This window comes from Hippopotamus amphibius, chromosome 1 (genome assembly GCF_030028045.1).
Source record: "Hippopotamus amphibius kiboko isolate mHipAmp2 chromosome 1, mHipAmp2.hap2, whole genome shotgun sequence".
Classification (NCBI taxonomy): domain Eukaryota; kingdom Metazoa; phylum Chordata; class Mammalia; order Artiodactyla; family Hippopotamidae; genus Hippopotamus; species Hippopotamus amphibius.
The window spans coordinates 81,057,304-81,080,408 of record NC_080186.1 but is presented as its reverse complement, the minus strand read 5'-3'; the positions used below and the strand labels follow the sequence as shown (position 1 = coordinate 81,080,408).

General features: G+C 33.6%; 1 protein-coding gene across 4 annotated transcripts in view; it reads left to right on the top strand.

Moving 5' to 3' along the window:
* The window catches only part of ATG4C (autophagy related 4C cysteine peptidase), a 112,192-nt gene that overhangs the window by 73,995 nt on the left and 15,092 nt on the right, over window positions 1-23,105 (top strand). For all 4 annotated transcript variants that reach the window (XM_057717576.1, XM_057717570.1, XM_057717559.1 and 1 more), the window contains exons 7-10: window positions 201-337; window positions 4,712-4,790; window positions 5,451-5,527; window positions 10,545-10,664. In XM_057717576.1, coding sequence (XP_057573559.1) covers window positions 201-337; window positions 4,712-4,790; window positions 5,451-5,527; window positions 10,545-10,664 — 413 coding nt within the window. The remainder of the gene's footprint in view (window positions 1-200; window positions 338-4,711; window positions 4,791-5,450; window positions 5,528-10,544; window positions 10,665-23,105) is intronic.

Genomic DNA, 23,105 nt, shown 5'->3' with positions numbered 1-23,105 from the left:
ACATTTGTTGTTTCTAGATGTTTTGATGTTGGCCATTCTGACTGGTGTGAGGTGATAGAGGTAGGTATTTTTTAACTCATCTAGACCGTGTTAGTGATGTCAGAGATCATATAACTGGCCATTAGTGGGAAATTAGGATACAAGTGTTTCTAAAAATCATTTTTATAAAATTTAATACATATTAATTGTGTTTTTCTCAGTTTACAGTTCTGATGTAATTGATAAACAGTGCACTTCCATGGCCTCTGATAATACAGATGACAAAGCTGTTATTATTCTAGTTCCTGTTAGACTTGGTGGAGAAAGAACCAATGCCGACTATTTAGATTTTGTAAAGGTATGAAATAAGAGCTAAAATTTTTTGAAGGCAATGCTGGCTAATACGAAAAATAAAGAAGGTTTGCAATCTTTTTTCTATGAAATGGGTAGTGATGATTTTATAGTTGTAGACTGTAAAGTTTGACATTAGAGATTTTAAATTTCAGTATTACAAAATCAGATGTGATGTGAAGAGTAAGGTGATATATGACAAAATAAAAAGACTTTTAATCTTTGCAGCCAATCAGGGGGATACAGTGCAGCAGTAATCGTAATCTGAAATATGTCTGCAGTTCCCATTATCCTTATATGTGATTTTTAAAAGTATGTATCTTTGTTTATTCATAAACCCACATTAAACTATATCTAGGTAATTATTGAAACAAAATGAGTTTTCTTTTATTACTGCTGCATTATCAAACAAACATTAGTTTGTTTCCTGTACTACCATAAGGTCCATAAGTGGGTAGAATACTTATTTATGTAGACAGAAATGATGAAGATAGTATGAGGGCAGGTTCCAACTTTGTTTTCCTCATATTAACCAGTAAAAAAATCTGTTCTATTTTAGAACACATAATTCTTTTTTTCCAAAAGAACATGTCTAATTAGGTTATCTTGTCACAAAACTTTAACTTTTGAAATACTTAGTTTCTAGTTGAGAGTATAGTATTTATATTATTTTCACAGTTTTAATAAAATCAGACCAGAGAATTCCTCTTTTAATGGAGTGCTATGGCATATAGTAATCTTGAAATAAAGTTTAGATTTGTTCCCCACGTGAAACATTGATCCCATATTATGGTTCCTATGTATGTAGGTGAAACATATATCCTCACTCTAGATTGTACCAGTTCTAAAAACCTAGAGGAGTTATTTTCAATATGTGATATATGGAAGTCTTCTAGCTGGTATATTGGCTTTTCCTAATAGCTACTAAAATTTTGCAGGCATACTTGTTGCTAATAATACCAATACTATAACCAATAACATACACATACCCTAGATAAAAGTGCAGTTTTGATTTCTAACATGTGGACTCTTTAGTAGAATTATTGGTGGAATGTGAGAAGTTATGAACCATTTCATCTAGTGAATCCACTGAGGGTTTTGAGACTTCTGGCATGTTGTCATGTCTCTGTTGGTTGTAATCAAATCTGAAATGAATTTCCGTGCCTTCTCCACTACCATGAGAAGATCAGAAACTGAGGCAATCTCAGAACTGACTCTTGCCAAACCCCCATTCCTGGTGAAATGGACTGCAGATAGCTTTGAGGCACGCTTCATCTGGCTGAGGGCTTTACTGTTTGGTGGTATTGATAGCAGTTATCAGATGGCAGGACTGCTTAATGCTCTTAAGTGATTCATTAGAGTCTGCAGTGTAGTGAAACAAACCACAGTTAGCTCTTATAGTTCCCCTTAGTACCTAGCATATAGGAGCTGCTCAACAAATATTTGTTAAATCTCATATTTGTATAACACTTTTAATACATATTTATCTCATTTTGCGCTCATACTAGCTAGGAACTGGATTGTCTTTATCAAACATAAATGATAGAAGTTAAGTGATATGTTCAAATTCAGTTAACAAACTGTTTTCATTGTTTTTCATATTTTCCCCTAAAACATGGACTTTCTAAAATGTAACATTTCGGGCTTCCTAGGTGGCGCAGTGGTTAAGAATCCGCCTGCCAATGCAGAGGTCATGGGTTCGATCCCAGCTCCAGGAAGATCCCACATGCCGCGGAGCAACTAAGCCCGTGTGCCCAAAAAAAAAAAAAAATAAATAAAATAAAATAAAATACAATAAAATGTAACATTTCTTTGAGCTTCTACTAATTTACTTTATGCTACAGTCTGCTTTTAGAGTAATGATTACTAATATATTTAAAATTTTCAATTATAAGGTAAAAATGGCTGAAATGGCTGGGTGAAGTAATGTGATGTTAAGTGTTGTGCTTGGTCGGGGGTGGTTGGGTTAAAAGCCAAAATAAGAGCATATAAAGAGTTATTCACTTAGAATTGAGAAAATAGTGTGTTTAATAGCCCTAAAAGAAAAGTAATTTTCCTCTTCCAGTTCTGTTCACTTTTCTTCTCCTCCTTCTCCATCTCCTCCTCTTCTACCTCTACTTCTGTCACCACCCCCACTGACTCCCCTCCTCCTCTGCTTACGCTTCTTCCTCCTCCTCCTTTGTCAGCAGTTGTATTTTTTCCTGACAAACCATTGTACGTTATACTCTCTAAAATTCACCATTCAATTCTGTTTTTTAAATTTATTAATCAAGATATTTCTACAGTATTTCAGGGATGGTACAATCTCCTGCTATATTCTGTGAGGAGAAAGAAATTTGGTGTGTTGCTTTATCAGCCCTCACCACAGGAAGTTTACTTATTTATTTATTTTTATAAAGGAGCTGGAATGAGGAAAATCCAATATGTTCTCTTTCTTCAGCAAGACAAATTAGGGCTTTCCTTTTTGACTGATTACTTCAGTCTTATTTATTGCTTCATGGATACAGCTCAATCAATTCTCACCAGTAGATAACTGTGAAAAAGCTTTTTTAGGAACTGAAAAGTGTTTCAAGTTTCCAAAGATACAGCTTTTATATGTAATGGCATTTTAGCTCCTAATCTACTTCTAAGTGTTTATTGCTAAATCTGCTCTATTCTGTTGAAAAGGAAATATAGATGATGTCAAAAACCAAAGTCTTTCTTCCATTACCTGAAATCATTCTTTTTCTGAAGAGAGTCTGTGATGATTCTTGCTCTCTCTCTCTATATATATATCTTTTTTTTTCTTGGCTGTGAGGGACTTAGAACTTTCACTTCCTCATGGGTCCCTGTATCAGAAGCATTGTATTTCAGCTGATCAGATTACCTCAGGTTAAAGTAACACTTTCTAATTGTGTTAAGGATTTTTATTTAGTGGGAAAGCAACAGAATAATAGAACTGTTAATAGAATGATAATAACAATAGAATAATAATAACTATTATTGTCAAGTTTTTTTGGTATAATTTCATCTTAATTTGTTTTTTTGTTAGCACTAAAATTTTAATCTAATATATCTTCTCTGTTTAATTTTTTCAACTGCAGTTCTCCTTTCCAAAAAAACCTCTATGATATTTTCACAAGATTGAAAATATACAAAGGGTACAGCCATTGAGTATTATAGTATAGATCTATATTTATTGAAAGGAAAAGATGTTTATGAGATGAGTGACAAAAGTTACAATAGCTTATGTTGTATGATGCCATATATATAAAATTGTATTTATAAATCTGTGTGTGATTATATGTAATATAGACAGATGTCAAGAAGGTATCCACCTAAGTGTTAATAATGATGAACTCTGAGTGTTGGGGTTTTAGGAAATTTCTGTGTGTGTTTTTTTCAATAACCACCACATATTGTTTTTAAGAAAATAAGTTTAAACAAAACTCTGTGGTTTGTTTACTTATTAACGGAAAAAGGCATTTGTTTATATAGTCTTTATTTTTGTATCTTCTAGATTTTGAAACACCCCTCTCATTTAAGAGAAGGAAAGTTTATTGTTTAAGAGAAGGAAAGATTGTTTAATACTCTAAAGTTTATTGTTTTATAACATATACTTTATCATTATTAGTGTTTTCTAACATATGCTGAAATTAATGCAGAAACTATTGATAGGATATTAATTGATTCCACTGGACATGTTTTTAATTGACTCCACTCCATGGACATGTTTTTTAAAAAAGTGTAGAATTATTTGGCCCAGCTTAAATAGACTTCTGCTTAGAATAGATGCTGAGGGAAATACTGAATGATTTATTGAAGTATCACTGATATTTTATGATTAGTAAAATAAACTGACTTTAAATACAGTCATGATTATTATTTTCCTTGGATTAAATTGTTTTCATTAGCCTTTATATTTATTCCAAATGAAGTAGCGTAAAAATTTTGTCAAGTGAATGCCATTGATTAAAAATGGTTTTTGGTTTGTGATTCTAAGACTCAAGTTTCATTGAAAACAGTAACAATGTCTAATAATTATTTCTAGCATTTCAAAAAGCCTGATGAAAATACTACATTATCACAGCAAGGCTGCACCAGCTAACTGAAAGGCCAAATGTTTTGACTTTGGCAGGAATTTTTACTGCCTTTCCATGGGTGTGTTGTTTATCTCTGTAACTGGCACACAGTAATTGTTTAATGTTGTTGAATGATTTAAAGAAAATGGAAGATAGTTTGGTAGACAAAAGGATTTCAGAACATGGGGGAAAATGTAATAAAAATAAAACTGGTGGTGAAAAATTTGGGAACTGCTACAATTAGTAATACAAATTTTAGTTGTTTTGAATAATTACCATTTGTCTCTTGACTCTAAATCTGAATTAATTTATTTTGGCAGGGTATCTTAAGCCTTGAATATTGTGTGGGTATTATTGGTGGCAAACCTAAACAGTCATATTACTTTGCTGGATTTCAAGGTTAGTGATTTAGTAAAATATATTTCTTCTCTGTTTTCTTTTAAAAGTCGGAAAGTTAATATAGGATCATCTAGAAACAGAATGATTAACAGAGCAAAATGAGTACCTTACAAATTCATCAGTCTTACCATAGCCACTCATTTGTCATTTGGTCCACAACGTAATTGGATTCTGTAAAATGTATATTTAATTTCTGTTATTTCATAAACAAGGCATAATTTATTGGTTTTACTAAACTCTAGAAGACATTGCTGCCACATTCTGGCAGTTGCTATTTACATATTTACCTTTTCCCAGTTTTAGTGGTGCTAGTTGATGACAAAATGACAAGCAATATGTTCTTCCTGTCGGGATGAAGTAGCACAATACATCTTTCATATGCAAACTGTAGAATGTAATTGTGTGTTTGTGAAAGTAATTTTATCACCAAAAATTAAATGACAGTCTCATCACTTTATAAAAATTCTGCTTATACAAGCATATTTGATTATGCAAAAGTTAATCTGTCCTGTGCAAACCTATGTTTCAGTCAATGAATATCAGTCTGGCAAGCTGTTACTCCCAGATTTTTTTTCAGCTATTCTACATAGAAATTGGATTGTAAGCAGTGTAATAATAAGGTGTTTTTTGAATTACTTGTCTTCTGTTTTGTCCTTGTAGATGACAGTTTGATTTACATGGATCCTCATTACTGCCAGTCTTTTGTAGATGTCAGCATAAAGGATTTCCCTCTCGAGGTACTGTGGATAAAGAGCTGGTACTGTTTTCTTACCATATGAAGCAAATTCTAATTATTTAGAGATGTGTGCTAGGCAGCTACACTTTTATGGTATTTACAATTACAAGTTAATAATAAATATTTTATTAATTTATTTAAAAATCATAAAACCATAATACATACAATGGTCAAAGGTTAAATATAATTTGTTGCTGAATTGTAATTTATAATATACTCCCTTCTTTATTTATCTTTGTCTCTAACTTGTTAGATACCCTAGCCCTACCAAAATAACTGATCAAGCCTCCAACTAATTTTGTACATATACAGCTGAACAGTAATGAAGAATTTAAAATGTTAGGCATGTTTAAAAAAAAGAAAGAAAGCGGAAAAAAGATAAATGAAGATGATGGAATTGGATTAGAATGACAAAGTAATTGAAGGAGACTGCAAAATTATTTTGCTTTAAGTTTAGTAATTAAATCTTAGCCCGTAGTTAAGTTTTCATGAGCTTTAGTTGGGTTTCTAAGATTTGTTTTAGCTTTGATTTCTTAGAGTCTTCTTTTCCTTTGTGGTGATCATTTTCTGATCCAACATTTAAAAAAAAATTTTTATTGGAGTATATAGTTGGTTTACAATGTTGTGTTAGTTTCAGGTATACAGCAAAGTGAACGTTATACATGTATAGCATTTAAATTTAGAAACTCTTGAGAGCGCATAAGTGAGACATAATTATTACATGGTTTTGGTTCTTGTTTTTCCCAGGTGATGCTTTTATAGACTTTTAAAATAATCACTTGAGTGGCATGGATCAGTAAGTCTCAAGGGCTTGGCAAGTTGGAAATGTGGTTTAATACTTTATTTTAGTAATAGCTTGCTAGCTAATATTAATACCTAATAAGTATTTAAGGGGTAGATTATGAAAATGGGATAAATCACAAGATTAGAATCTGGTTTTAAAAGATACATAATAAAACAGCCTAAAAAAATAAAAATAAAAAAAATAAAACAGCCTAGCATTTTTTGTAGACTGTTACCTCAGCTAAAGTACATGCATCTTGAGGCCAGAGAACAACTTTGCTTTCTACGTTCTTCTCTCACAATATTTTGCATGTAAACCTTAATTAATATTTCTAGTTGGCTGATTGGTACTGTGAGAGACACTATAGAACGGTGCCATGTGAACCACACTGTAATTCTCTTGCTGATGCATTGTCATCTTGTAGCACTGATTCCTGTGTCTAAGTTACATTTTCAGTGTGTCTGTGTCAAGTCGACTCCTTAAAAAAGTAAATACTTGAGATTCAGATGGAAACTTGTTCATAGTGTCCTAGTATTATCTAAAATAGGCAAATTAAAAGATTATTAATGTTGGTTATTTTGGCTGGTAGAAAGAGACTATTCATCTGATATTTTGAGAGACTACAAAGATGCCAGGTCAGTGAATATCCTGGTTATGTCTACACAATCAGTATTAGGAAGGTTGCAGCTCATTATTGGGAGACTGTTGCAACATTTCACAAGTGAGTCAGTAAAAGCTTGAAGTGGGGTGGAAGTGAGAATGGGAAAGAAGAATTGATTTTAAGAGACTTTGTAAAGTAAAATTTGGTGAAATTAGGTAACTTCTTGAATGCACAGAAGCATTTATTTCTTATCTATTGGGACACCAAGAAAGTAGGTTTAAGATGAGCTTTAGCAATGAGGGTATGTTGAACTGTGGGTTCTTATTGATAGTGGTTAGGACAGGGCAGAGTTTCAATTGTTGGGATGAGAGGACTGGTGGATATACATGTTCTTATACGAGGGCGAGTCAAAAATTATCCTCACTCTGGCTGTAGAATTTACAGAAGTTTTAATATAACCAGAGTGCGGATAATTTTTGACTCAGTCTCATACATATTTATAATGTATATATGTGTGTGTGTGTGTATTTAATAAGTTAAGATTCTTAAACCAGAGACTATTGCTTCATGATATTTATGATACACTTTCAGAATGACTGATTCTGTATCTTTACAAATACTGAATCTATTCTAATAAAATATTAATATTTTATTAATAAGGTAAGAAAAGCCTTAGTAAAGATATGGTAGTCTCTTCTGATTCCAGAGCCCCCAATTCCAGGTTTCAGGTTTTAGAAGGTTTATGCTGTAGTGACTATTTTAATATATCCTGGTAAATTTAGAGAATAGTGGCATTAAAGCTGTTAGAACGATGCGATGTGATTATGTAGATAGATGAGTGAATTCATCAGTGAAAGATTACCCTTTATGAATTACACATGTGAACTGCAGTTTGTAGGAGGTGCTTTTTAGTAAGGATGTATTCTCTAATTAGTTATCTTAAGAAGCTTTATCTCAATCACCAAAATAACACAGGTACACCTAAAAGTACTTGTTTCAGTATTATTTGTATGTTAGGTAATAGAATCCGCTATTCCATATAATAAGCCTAGAACAGTGCCTAGCATTTAGTAGGTGCCTAATAACAATTTGTTGAGGCAGTGAATAAATAACGTATTGAAAAATGAAATAAATGGGAATTGACTCACTCTGGCCATTTTTTTCGGAAACATTTTATTGTCACAGAAGTGTATCTGTTGATACTTGCTAAAATGTGTTTGTGAAATAGAAGCTGCTACTCTTACCAGTCACCAGAATTTTAAAAATTAAAAAAGAAATCTAAGTGCATAGCTTAGAGAATTATTACAAAGTGATCATAGCTGTGTATTGCCACTTGGGAAAATGTTTCGAAGTCTAACTTGTTTTACAATAAACAGAAGTGATTTTGAGTTATAATGTTGGTTTGATTTGGGAATCTTCTTGTGTGAACAAAAGAATACAATTTAAATGGTATAAAATGCCTCTCTGTAATATGAGTCCTAGTACTCATATAGGAACACCCAATAGCAATTTCAGTTTTCAGTTATCAGAGATATATATCTGTTTTTGTGAATAATTTAAGAAGTTCTTTGTAGGTATCAAAACAACCATGATTAACTAGTGTTTGTCATTATTATCTACGATGATTTGAGGCAATACAGTGAAATAGCACTAAGCCTATTTTGGTTTAGTCTTGATGGTTCTTACATGAAAACTTTAATCAGTGCTTTAATGTAATTTAGGGCACCCATGTAGACAACGTTAAAAAAATACTTTGTTAGACTACAGACTTTTGACTCTTCTTTCTTATCCCCAAGTAGCAAAAACTAAACAAACATTTGTTATTATTGGCTTCGGAAGGAGTTGGGCAAATGACTCTTGTTAGATACCTTGTATGTAGAATAATCTTTTTGTAAATATGACCTAGAACTGTCTGAGCCTTAAGCAGTAATACTCCTGCATATTGTTAACTAACAAGTGTACCTAGCTCTTCTATGCCTTTCCAGACATGTTTTTAATATTTCTTTATAAGTAAAACAGGTAAAACTATGTTAGAAAAAGTCCAACTAAGACAATACTTGTGTTGACTAGAACACTGAACGTTCCAATTTAGCTAGGTTGGATCTCCCTTTAAAGTAAGTGTTAGCTAAGCATTTCATGGAAATCATAGTTTTGAAAACACGTTTGTTTGGTCTGTGTTTACTAGCATCATGTTGGATTTGAATCTAATATGTAACTGAAGTATCTGTAAGGGAAAAAAAAGGAGCTTGAATGTATTTGTTTTGCATATCCTCTGGTGATAATGTGGGATATTAATTGGATCACTAGGATGTATGTAGAGGGAAGGAAAAGAGTGATTTTGATTGTTTTACCATGAACATAAATATGAAAGCCTATATTTTTCTGTGTTTTAATAGATAGTTCCAAGTTGAAATTCCTAGTTTAGGCATTAAATGTAGGGAAATTTTAAGTTTATGGGTTCATATCCAGCCTAGATTATTTCTTGAGCTTGTTCTTTAATTCAAAAATATAAAATATACAATGAGGAATTTCCCATACCTGTCTCTCACCTGCCCAGTTTTCTTCCTCTCCTCTAAACTTGTTAATTTTTGTATATCTTTATGCAAATATAAGCAAATATGAATACATATATATTTTTATGGCCCTCCTTTTTAACATAAACATCTTTTTTTGTATAAACAAAAAAAGATTTGGTCGTGTCAATAATTTTTAAAGATAAGTGTCTGAGCATTTGTGCAGTTAAAAAAAATCTTTTAAACAAAGTACCAGAGTGTAGTGGTGAAGAAAAAAAAGGTTGGAGTGATTAGTTTTATATTCTGCCCTTTTCTTATTTTTGCATTCTTTAAAGATAACCAGACTCTACTAATAGCCACAGCCTTTTGGCAAGAGTAGAGACTCTAGAGCAGCCTCCTCAGCCCCTTTATATCTTTAGCACTGTGACCACTTGAAAAAAATGAACTAAGGGACAGGAGGACTGGTAAGGAGGAGGGCAAGGACCGTAACAGAACAGTTTTCACCTGTATCCTGTTTAGGACTAAACAAGAGCTTGAGGTAAAGCTCAGTAGAAGAGTGGGCTGGGAGAATGTGCAATTATGTGCTAATTGTGTTAATTGCTAAAACTCTCAAGTTGATCTCTTTTCCTATCATTGTGGAGCATTTTCATGAACCTGCGTATTTGTTTACAAAGTCTTGGCATTCTTATTCAAAGGTTTATAAACATTTAAAAAGTCTCTAACCAAACAGACTTCATTGCACTTTCATAGAAATAGCTAATTTGATTCTAAACCATGTACTAGCTTATTCATGTCTTTTTCCGAGATACATTTTCTTCCCTTCCCAAGTGTTAGAAATGCACACCACTTTTGACACACTTCCTTTCTCTTGGAGAATGGCACTAATGTTGCATAAGGTGAAGATTTGGTGAATTGAATATACACAATGTTGGCTCTTGTGTTTTACAGCTGTGGACATTGGGAGGGATCGTCTGCATAGGATAGACTAAAACACCATTTAAAAGCATGTTTATAGTTTGGAGAAAAGCTAGATAGCAAATTTTAAATTAAGTAATATTTTTGTATACTTAAGTCCATCAAATAAAACTCAATTAATCCTGAAGAATTTTTAAAATTACAGACATTCCACTGCCCTTCTCCCAAAAAGATGTCATTTCGAAAAATGGATCCTAGCTGTACAATAGGATTTTACTGTCGAAATGTTCAGGACTTCAAACGAGCTTCTGAAGAAATCACTAAGGTACTTTTATTTTAAATATGATAATGATATTTGTAAATGACCCAATTTTTATTAGAGATGGCCTGTCAGAAGATAAAAACCTAGAAAGTATGATACGTTTATAAAATTTCCCTTTAAATGTTAATATTATTAGGAATATTGTGAACCAGAAAATACAACTATTTGCGGATTCCTAGCTAGCTTTTGAGGATGATGAAACCACTTAATGACCAGTTGAAAGTATTGATTGCTCCACTAGGTGGCACTGTTGAAATAAAAATCTCTGCAAACTCTAGCCACGTGCAAGCAATTAGGTTATATTTTATTTGAAGAGGATTTTAAAAGGGCAATACCTTAGGGGGTAGAAAAAAATTAATGAAGTATTTGATCAAGCCAAATTGTGCATTATTTCTTGTTAGTCCAAGTGCTTCTTTGATTTTTTAAAAGAGAAATGGTATTTTTGGATTTCTCAGAACTGCTTTATCAAATGAGCTGTGTTGTTACCTTCCAATAAGCTTGTTTAATCTGATCTGTTCTACTTATAGGATCTTTTGAAATCGGTTTATTTAACTTCTCTTATTACCTTTAAACTTCTGCCTTTTTCTGGCCCTTGAATACTGCTGAAACATTTATAGGGCCTTAAGTTCTGTCTATATTTAGCACTTTGGAAAATCAAAAAGATTACTTATTTAGAAAGTAAGCATAATTGGATGGCTCTCTTAATTAGTATCAATATTATAGGTTATCACTTATGGTAAGTAAAACCAATACTAGAATCATTTTTGGAAATTCTCAACTTGAGCTCAGTTATAGTATATTATACCTTATTACTGCTTTACTTCCAGTTAATTTTATTCAGGAAAATGGACATAGTGGGTTGAAATTTTATTTTTATAATGTAAAAATAGAATGAAAAAGTTATATAAAAAGTTTCATTTAAGTTACATTTAGTTTACTTGACCTGTCATGTAAAAGAGGAAATTTAACAGGAACATGACAGAAAAATTAATGAGGAGAGGAGAAAATGAGATATGTGAGAACCTTTCCTTATTCCTCATTTCTCACAGTTGTCTTTTCACTCTCCTTTTCAACCTGAAAAGCCAAGTGAACATAAGAAAATATGTCTTCTCCATTTCCCCCTCTTTTATTACTTGAAATTAGTATATACATTTGTATATTTTAGTTTGACAATTCTCTGTCTTTATAAGGTATCATGTATGTGCTAAAATATACAAATACAGATGATATGGTAATATAGATTGAGGTTGATGAACATTTTCCATTAAAAAGTCCCACTTATGTTTCCATTATTTTATTTTCTATCTATGTTGAAATAAATATATTTAGAACACTGAAGTATCTACCTCTGGAATAGAAAAAGGCCCAAATTATTGTTACCAAATTGAAAAAAACAATATTCATAAATGAGTTGCATGTTGATATTTTCTGATTAAAAACAGATAGTTTTTTGGTTTTTATACTAATAGTTATGGTTTTTACACAGAAGACTACTTAGATATTGCTCTTGATGCATCCAGGTAACATGCAGTATTAAAGCAACAAGGTGCATATTGAAATATCATATGGAAGTACTTAGAATTTTGCCAGAGTCAATTAACTTTGCTTTAATTATACTGTTGTTCTTAAGTTAATAGCTTTTTGGTTACAGTATCAAAAACTTGCTTTGTCAATTAATAACTTGATCATTTATTTTTGTTTGGAAGATTCTAAGTTAGGTGATTTTCCTTCTTAAAAACAGAAGCTGGCATTTTTAAACTTATTTTTTTTTCTTTGAAAATTAAACTTCTTAAATTATTTGTTTCTATATAGGATATATTTTCAGTTTTCTCATTTTGAAAATGAGGCTGGGTAGTCTAGATTCTCATGCTTAATTTGTAATGCTATATGAATGAACATTCTAATGCTTATGCCACATGAGTTTTAAAATGTTAATAAAAATTGTTAAATTAATTCATTGTTTAGCAGAGCTCAGTCAAGCAAGTATCTGAATAACTATTATGTTGAAAGCATAAAATGACCAAGCCATAACCCCTGCTTTTTCCCTGAAGTAGCATTTATACTTCAGGAGGTGGAATAAGACAAGTAGACATGTATTACATTGAATATGATAAGCGTTCACACAGAAATAGAAATAAGTTGATAGGGGAAGGAAGAATGTTAAAATGAGAGAGATGTCACATCCAAGTCAAAGTTCTTTATTGTGATTATGATATTTAATATGGGCCCTAAAGTGTAGGCTTAATTTCTGTTGGCTAAAGGAGAAGGGAGGGTACTTCAAGCAGAGGAAATAACAAGAGGAAGGTTTGGAAATGAAAAATGTAGAGCTTCTCTAGAGAATGGCAAATAGTTCAATTGGTTAAGTGCCATGGATACATATAGGACAGGATTTCTGTCTTCTGATTACCTGAATCAGAATTCCTAGAGATATGGCCTGGGAGCCTCCATATCTCATAAACCCCTCAAGTAACCTTGTATACCAAATTTGAGAACCATTAGTGTAAGAAAAGGGCAACCCAAAGCGTGATACTTGATGTTTTGGGGTGACACTAGGACAAATGTTCTAGTATTTATATATGTATATTCATATTGGAAAAGTATAGCTGGCTTATTAAACGTGTGATTTCCTACTTATCATTGACCTGTATAAGGCTATTTGAGTTAAAATTATGAAAAGAAAAATTTTTATTAATTGTAATAGAGATGGCATATATAGTGAAAATAAGGAAGGGGGTATATAAATGTCCAAGCCTTGGGAAACACTGCTGTAGAAAATAGTGAAGGATGAGGTTAGAAAAGGAGATTGGAATAGTATTGTGGAGAGTCTTGAATGCAAGGCTGAAGAAGTTTGTACTTTGGCAATATGTTGATTTTATTAAATTAGTTTTTAAAAATTTCAAGCATACAGAAATATAGAGGATAGTGTAATAAATACCCATGTGCTACCATTAAGCTTAAGGGAAAAAAAAAACCCATGTATATAATCAAAGTGTATTACCCATCCCCAATCTTATTCCATTATTTCTTTCCCAGTAGTAACCACTATCATAAATTAGTATAAATTAGTATACTTGATATATCTATAAACAACATATACTGTTTTGTATGTTCTTAAACTTGTCATTAATTATAAATTTATATAAAAGTGTATATATCCTTTTGCAACTTGCTTTTTCATTTGATAGTGACTTGGAGATTGTCTATTCATGTTGGTCTAGCTTATTCATTTAAACTGATAAATAGTACATTTTACAATATACTACATTTAAAAAAATGTATTTATTTCTTGAATTTTTTGAAGTATAGTTGATTTAAAATGTTATGTTAATTTCTGCTGTACAGTTATACATGTATATGTATATATATTCTTTTATAATATATATGTTCTCAGTTATACATATATATATTCTTTTCCATATTCTTTTCCATTATGGTTTATCACGGGATATTGAATATAGTTCCCTGTGCTATACAGTAGGACCTTGTTTTTGTTTATTTATTTATTGTACAGTTATTGAACATTTTTTCATGTGCTTGTTGGCCATCTGTATGTCTCCTTTAAAGAAATATCAATTCAGATCTTCTGTCCATTTTTTGATTGGGTTGTTTGTTTTTTTGATATTGAGTTGTATGAGGTGTTTATGTATTTTAGATATTAACCCCTTGAGGTTGCATCGTTTGCAAATATTTTCTCCCATTCTGTAGGTTGTCTTTTCATTTTGTTGATAGTTTCCTTTGCTGTGTAAAAGCTTATAAGTTTGTTTAGGTCCCATTTGTTTATTTTTGCTTTTATTTCTTTTGCCTTGGGAGACTGATCTAAGAAAATACTGCTATGATTTATGTCTAAGAATGTTTTGCCTTTGTTCCCTTCTAGGAGTTTTATGGTGTCATGTCTTATATTTAAGTCTTTAAGGCATTTTGAGTTTATTTGGTATATGGTGTGAGGGAGTGTTCTAATTTCATTGACTTATGTGAGGCTGTCCAGCTTCTTTCCCAGCACCACTTGCTGAATAGACTTTCTTTTCTCCATTGTATATTCTTACCTCCTTTGTCGAAGATTAATTGACCGTACATGTGTGGGTTTACTTGGCTCTCTATTCTGTTACATTGATCTGTGTGTCTGTTCTTTGCCAGTACCATACTGTTTTGATTCCTGTAGCTTTGTAGTATTGTCTGAAGTCTGGGAGGGTTTTGCCTCCAGCTTTGTTCTTTTTCCTCAGGATTGCTTTGGCAACTCTGTGTCTTTTGTGGTTCCATAGAAATTTTAGGATTATTTGTTCTAGTTCTGTGAAAATGTCTTGGATAATTTGATAGGGATTGCATTAAATCTGTAGATTGCTTTGGGTAGTACAGCCATTTTAACAGTATTAATTCTTCCAATCCAAGAGCATGAGATATCTTTCCAATTCTTTGAATCAACTTCAATTTTCTTTATCAATGTTTTATAGTTTTCAGTGTATAGGTCTTTCACCTAGGATGCCACCATTTTAGATTAACACTACAGTGCCTTTACCTTCTGATATATATATTTTTTAATGAATGAATTAATTTATTTACTGCATTGGGTCTTCATTGTTGTGCACACAGGCTTTCTCTAGTTGTGGCGAGTGGGAGCTACTCTTCACTGTGCTGCACGGGCTTCTCATTGAGGTGCTTCTCTTGTTGCGGAGCACGGTCTCTAGGTGTGTGGGCTTCAGTAGTTGCAGCACACGGACTCAGTAGTTGTGGCTCGTGGGCTCTAAAGCACAGGCTCAGTAGTTGTAGCGCATGGACTTAATTGCTCCGTGGCATGTGGGAGCAGGGCTTGAACCTGTGTCCCCTGCATTGGCAGGCGGATTCTTAACCACTGCACCAGCAGGTAAGTCCCTCTTTCTTTTTTATAAGTATGTTTCTTCTTTTGTTTTTTTGATTTTTAAAGTTGAATTATATTGAATAATAGAATACATACAATATTAGACTAGTTTGAAGTGTACAACATAGTGATTTGGTATTTTTACACATTACAAAGTGATCACCATGATAAGTCTAGTTACCATCTTTCACCATACAGAGTTATTGCATATTTCTGTATATAATTACATATATTCCCTGTGTTGTACAATACATCCCTGTGACATTTACTTTAGAGCTTGAAGTTTGTACCTCCTAATCCCCTTCACCTATTTTGTTTATCTCCCCACCTGCCTTTCCTCTGGCAACCACCAGTTTGTTCTCTGTACCTGTGAGTCTGTTTCTGCTTTGTTTTGTTTGTTCATTTGTTTAGTTTTATAGATTCCACGTATAAGTGAAATCATACAGTATTTGTTTTTCTCTGACTGACTTATTTCACTTAGTATAATACCGTCAAGGTCCATGTTGTCTCAAATGGCAAGATTTTATTCTTTTTTTGTGACTGTGTAATATTCCACTGTGTGTATGTACGTGTGTGTGTGTGTGTGTGTGTGTCTGTGTGTGTGTAAAACATTTATGCGGTCATCTATCAATAGACATTTAGGTTGCTTTCATATCTTAGCTATTGTAAATAGTGCAGCAATGTGTATAGGGGGCCATATACTTTTCAAATTAGTGGTTTCATTTTCTTTGAATAAATACCCAGAATTAGAATTGCTGGATTGCGTGGTAGTTTGAGTTTTAGTTTTTTGAACAACCTCAAAACTTTTCCATACTGGCTGTAGCAATTTACATTCCTATCCTTAGTGCATGAGGGTGCCTTTTTTCCCATATCCTCACTAACACTTGTTATTTTTTGTCTCTTTAAAAAAATGTTTATTTACTTGGTTGTGTTGTGGCTCATGGGCTCCTTAGTTATGGCAGGTGGGCTCCTTAGTCGCAGCTTGCCAACTCCTTAGTTGCAAAACGTGGACTCCTTAGTTGTGGCACATGAACTCTTTAAATTGCGGCATGCATGTGGGATCTAGTTCCCTGACCAGGGATTGAACCCAGGGCCCCTGCATTGAGAGTGTGGAGTCTTAACCACTGTGTCATCAGGGAAGTCCCCATTTCTTGTCTTTTTGATAATAGTCATTCTAACATGTATATCTTATTATGGTTTTAATTTGCATTTCCCTGATGATTAGTGATGTTGAGCATCTTTTCACGTGCTTGTTGGCCATCTGTGTGTCTCCTTTGGAAAAAATGTCTATTCACGTCTTCTGCCCATTTTCTAATCAGGTTTTTTTGTATTTGATATTGAGTTGTATGAGTTCTTTGTGTAGTTTGGATTTTAACATCTTATCAGATATGTCGTTTGCAAATATCTTGTCCCATTTAGTAGATTGTCTTTTAATTTTTTTGATAGTTTCCTTTGCTGTGCAGAAGCTTTTTAGTTTGTTATAGTTCCACTTTTTTTATTTTTGCTTTTGTTGCCTTGGGGTGTCAAATTCAAAAAAATCATCACCAAGATCGATGTCAAGGAGCTTGCTGCCTATTTTCTTCTAGGAGTGTATGGTTTCATTTAAGTCTTTAATCCATTTTGAATTTATTTTTGTATATGGTGTAAAAAAGTAGTCTAGTTTGATTCTTTTACATGTAGCTGTCCAATTTTCCAAAAACCATTTATTGAAGAGGATGTCTTTTCTCCATTGTGTGTTCTTGCCTCCTTTGTCTTAGATTAATTGACCATACAAGCATGGGTTTATTTCTAGGCTTTTTATTCTGTTCTGTCTATCTATGTGTCTGTTTTTGTGCCAGGACCATGCTGTTTTGATTACTATAGTTTTGTAGTATGGTTTGAAATAAGGGCGCTTAATATTTCTGGCTTTGTTCTTCATTCTCAAGATTATTCTGGCTATTCAGGGTCTTTTGTGGTTCCATACAAATTTTAGGATTATTTGTTTCAGTTTTGTGAAAAATAGCATTGGTATTTTGATAGAGATTGCATTGACTCTGCAGATTGCTTTCAGTAGTATGGACATTTTAATGATATTGATTCTTCCAATCTAGTTATTTGTCTTCTTTAGTTTCTTTCATCAATGTTTTCAGAGTACAGGTCTTTCACCTCCTTGGTTAAGTTTATTGCTATGTATATTATTCTTTTTGATGCAGTTGTGAATGGGATTGTTTTTTTCATTTCTCTTTCTGATAGTTCATTATTAGTGTACAGAAATGCAAGAAGAAAGAAAGAAAGGAAGAAAGCAAAGAAGAAAAAGAAAGAAAGAGAAAGAAAGGAAGGAAGGAAGGAAGGAAACTGGAAAACACACAGCTATTCGGAGATTAAACAACATGCTACTGAACAATCAATAAGTCAATGAAGATATCAAAGAGGAAAATTTTAAAAAACCTTGAGAGAAATTAAAAATAAAAACACAATTTTCCAAGATCTATGGGACACAGCAAAAGCAGTTCTAAGAGGGAAGTTCATAGTTATAGAGACCTACCGCAAGAAACAAAAAAAAAATCTCAAATAAAGAATCTAAGTTTATATTTCAAGGAACTAGGAGAAAAAAGAACAAACAAAACCCAAAGTAGTAGAATGAGGAAAGTAATAAGGATCAGAGCAGAAATAAACGAAAGAACTAAAAAAGAAATAGAAGAGATCAATGAAACTAAGTGCTGGTTCTTTGAAACGATAAACAAAATCTACAACCTCTAGCCAGACTCACCAAGAAGAAGAGAGAGCCCAAATAAACAAAATTGGAAATGAAAGAAGGGAAATTACAGCCAATACCACAGTAATACAAAGGATCGTAAGAGAATATTATAAACAGTTATGTCAACAAATTGGACTACCTCGAGGAAATGGATACATTTCTAGAAACATACAGTCTTTCAAGATTGAATCATGAAGAAATAGAAAATCTGAATAGACCACTTACTAGTACTGAAGGTGAATCATTAATCAAAAATTCCCCAGCAAAGTCCAGTTCCAGATGGCTTAACAGGTGAATTCTAGAAAACATTTAAATAAATAAATGGTTTTTTAAAAAATAAAGCATTAATACCTATCCTTCTCAAATTATTCCAAAAAATTAAAGGGGAAGGAGCACTGGCCAGCATTAACCTGATGCCAAAACCAGAAAGAGACATTACAAAAAAAGACTCCTGGAATAAAACATAGGCAGTAAGCTCTTGCCATCAGTTTTAGCCATATTTTTTTTTGGCTATGTCTCCTCAGACAAGGGCAACAAAAAATAAACAAATGGGACTACATCAAACTAAAAAGCTTCTGCACAGTGAAGGAAACCATTGACAAAATGAAAAGGCAACTTATGGAATGGGAGAAAATATTTGCAGATGATATATCTGATGAGTTCACATCCAATTATATAAAGAACTTATGTAACTCAATATCAAAAAAATACAACCACATTTAAAAATGGGCAGAGGAGGGACTTCCCTGGTGGTGCAGTGGTTAAGAATCCGCCTGCCAGGGCTTCCTAGGTGGCGCAGTGGTTGAGAAAACGCCTGCCAATGCAGTGGACACAGGTTCGATCCCTGCTCCAGGAAGATCCCACATGCCGCGGAGCAACTAAGCCGATGCGCCACAACTATTGAGCCTGCGCTTTAGAGCCCGTGAGCCACAACTGCTGAGCCCATGTGCTGCAACTACTGAAGCCCATATGCCTAGAGCCTGTGCTCTGCTACAAGAGAAGCCACAGCAACGAGGAGCTTGTGCACCACAATGAAGAGTAGCCCCCACTTGCTGCAACTAAAAAGAAAAGCCCATGCACAGCAAAAAAGACCCAACACAGCCAATAAAAATAAATAAATAAATTAATTTAAAAAAAAAAAGAAAAAAAGAATCTGCCTGCCAATGCAGGGGACTTGGGTTTGAGCCTTAGTCCAGGAAGATCCCACATGCCGTGGAGCAACTAAGCCCATGTGCCACGACTACTGAGCCTATGCTCTAGAGTCCTTGAGCTGCCACTGTTGGGCCTGCGTGCCACAGCTGCTGAAGCCTGTGCATGCCTAGAGCCCGTGCTCCACAACAAGAGAAGCCACAGCGATGAGAAGCCTGCGCACTGCCACAAAGAGTAGCCCCCACTCGCCGCAACTAGAGAAAGCCCATGTGCAAAAACAAAGACCCAATGCAACCAATTAAAAAAAAAAAAAGTCAGAGGACCTGAATAAACATTTTTCCAGAGAAGACATACAGATGGCTAACAAACACATGAAAAGATGCTTAGCATCACTATTTATCAGGGAAATGCAAATCAAGACCAAAATAATGTACCATCTTATACATTCTAGATGGTTAAAATTACAAAGACAATAACAAGTGTTGGTGAGGTTGTGGAGAAAAGGGAACTATCATGCACTGGTGATAGTAGTATAAATTGGTATGGCCTTTATGGAAAATAGTATGGAGATTCCTCAAAAAACTAAAAATAGAACTACCATATGACCCAGCAATTCCATATCTGGGTATTTATTTGAAGAAAATGGAAACACTAATTTGAGAAGATATATGTTGACTTACAGTATTATATTAGTTTCAGGTGTAAAGTGTATTCAGTTTTCTTTTTTGCAATTGATTTCTAGTTTCATACTGTTGTGGTTGGAAATGATGCTTGGTATGATTTTAATCTTCTTAAATTTATTGAGACTTGTTTTCTGACCTAACATATTGATCTATCCTAGAGAATGTTCCATGTACATTTGAAAAGAGTGGATATTCTGCTGTTTCTGAATGGAATGTTCTGTATATATTTATATTGAGTCCATTTGGTCTAATGTGTCATTTAAGGCTAATTTTCTGTCTGGATGGTCTGTCCATTGATGTAAGTGGGGTATGAAAGTCCCCTACTATTATTGTATTGCTGTCTATTTCTTCTGTTATTTATGTTAATATTTGCTTTTATGTTTAGGTGCTCCAATGTTGGGTGCATAAATGCTTACAAATGTTGTGTCATCTTACACGATTGACCCTTTTATTGTTATAATGCACTTTGTGTTTTGTTACAGTTTTTGTTTGAAAGTCTAATTTGTCTAAGTATTACTACCCCAGCTTTTTGTTTGTTTCCATTTGGGTGGTATGTCTTTTTCCATCACTTCACTTTCAGTCTGTGTCTTTAGATTTGAAGTGAGTCTCTTATAGGCAGCATATAGAAGGGTCTTATTTATTCTTATCTATTCAGCCAAGCTTTGTCTTTTGGTTGGAGATTTTAGCCCATATACATTTAAAGTAATCATTGATAGATATGTATTTATTGCCATTATGTTAATTGTCTTCTGGTTGTCTTTGTAGTTTTTCTTCTCTTTCTGTTTTTCCTTGTGGTTGGTTGTTTTCTTTAGTATTGTATTTAGAGTTCTTTCCCACTTTCTTTTGTGTATTTACTTTAAGTTTTTTCTTTGTGGTTACTGTAAGGTTCACATATAACATTCTTTGTATATAACAATCTCTTTTAAGTGTATAGTAACTTAATTTTGAACACATTCCAAAGCTTTATATTTTGACTCCCCCCTCCATGTTTGATATTTTTGATGACATATTTTACATCTTTTTATTTCATGTATCTCTTGACTAATTATTGCATTTTTAAAATTAATTGTACTACTTTTGCTTTTTACATTTGTACTTACTTTGTAAGTGACTGATTTACTACCTGTATTATTTTTTTTACCTTTTCCAGTGAGATTTTTACTTTTTTTATGTTTTCTTATTAATTACTGCCTTTTTAACTTAAAGAAGTTCTTTTAACATTTTTTTTGTAAGCCCAGTTTAGTGGTGATAAACTCCTTTAGCTTTTACTTATCTGTAAAACTCTTAATCTCTCCTTCAGTTTTTTTAAAAAAATATTTATTTATTTGGCTGCACTGGGTCTCAGTTATGGCATGCAGGATCTTTAGTTGTGGCATGTGGGATCTATGCAGAATATTTTTTTAGTTACGGCATGCAGCATGTGAACTTTTAGTTGCAGCATGTAGGATCTAGTTCCATGAGCAGGGATTGAACCTGGGCCACCTGCATTGGGAGCATGGAATCTTAGCCACTGGACCACCAGGGAAGTCCCCTTCTTCAATTTTGAATGATAACTTTGCTGGGTAGAGAATTCTTGGTTGGCAGTTTTTTCCTTTAAGCAGTTTGAATATGTCATGTCACTCCTTTTCTGGCCTGTGATGTTTGTGCTGAAAATCTGCTCATAGCCTTATGGGGTTTCTCTGATATGAAATAAATTGCTCTTCTCTTGCTGCTTTTAAAATTCTCTCTTTATCCTGAACTTTTACTGTTTTAATTATAATGTGGCTGGTATGTTTTTCTTTGGCTTCATCTTATTTGGAAGTCTCTGGGTTTCTTGGACCTGGGTATGTATCCTTCCCCCAGTTATGGAAGTTTTCAGACATTCAGACAACTTTTCTGGCCCTTTCTCTCTGTCTTCTCCTTTTGGGAGCTCTGTAATTGGAACATTATTCTGCTTGATGTCCCAGAGGTCCCTTAAGACATCCTATCTTCTTTTAATTCTTTTTTCATGTTGCTGCTCTGTCTAGGTGTTTTCCATTGCTTTGTCTTCCAGCTTGCTGATTCGTGTTTCTATTTTAAATCTGTTCTGCTTTTGAGCCCAGGGGTGAGGTGCCTGATTTTGGGTGCCAACTCCTTGGTCCTCCAGGAGAAGCACCCATCTGGTGAGATTCCCTCCCCATTGTGTGTCTGCATGTCAGGGGTGGTGTTTCTGGGGAGGCCTTTTCTCTGCCTCTCCTTTCCATCTTGATGTAGTCCTTTTTATTCTTTGTTGTGGAGCCAGTGTTCAGCTAGTTCTCAGGTTCTTTTTGAGGAGAATTGATACATATGTAGGTGTATATTTGTTGTGTTTGTGGGAGGAAGTAACTTCAGGCTCTTCTTCTGCTTCTGTCTTGAACTAGCCCCCCCAAAAAGTCTTAACTCATCTGTGAAATCTGCCTTATTTACCTACCACAACATTAGTAAGAAATCAGCAAGAGAATAGTGAGGGTCCTCCTAATTATAATGGACCTAAATAACAGTTTCATGACTTGTTTTAAGAATGCTTGGAAGCCCTGAATTGAGAAAAAACAAAGTGAACAATAGAGTTTGGCATGATGGGAATCGCAGAATTTCAAGTAGAGTTAAAAGTGTCTTTTATTTCATTAAAATAGTGAATCATGGAATCCCCATGGATAGGGAGGCAAACAAGGAGAATTGAGAGAGGTAGAAAATTTGAAGGTCAGTTGCATGTGATGAAGGCAGATTTACTGGGAATACATCTAAAACAACCATCTTCTACCACTTCTTTAGACTTCAGCATCTCTGTGGAATACAGTCATCCCTTGGTATCTTCAGGGAATTGGTTCCAGGACCCACTGCAGATACCAAAATCCACAGATGCTCAGGTTTCATAATTGGTCATTTGTATCTGTGGTTCTGTGTCCACAGATTTAACCAACTATGGATTGTGTAGTGCTGTACATGTTTATTGAAAAAAATCCACATATAAGTGGGCCCTTGCAATTCAAATCTGTGTTGTTCAAGGGTCAACTATTTATATTTAA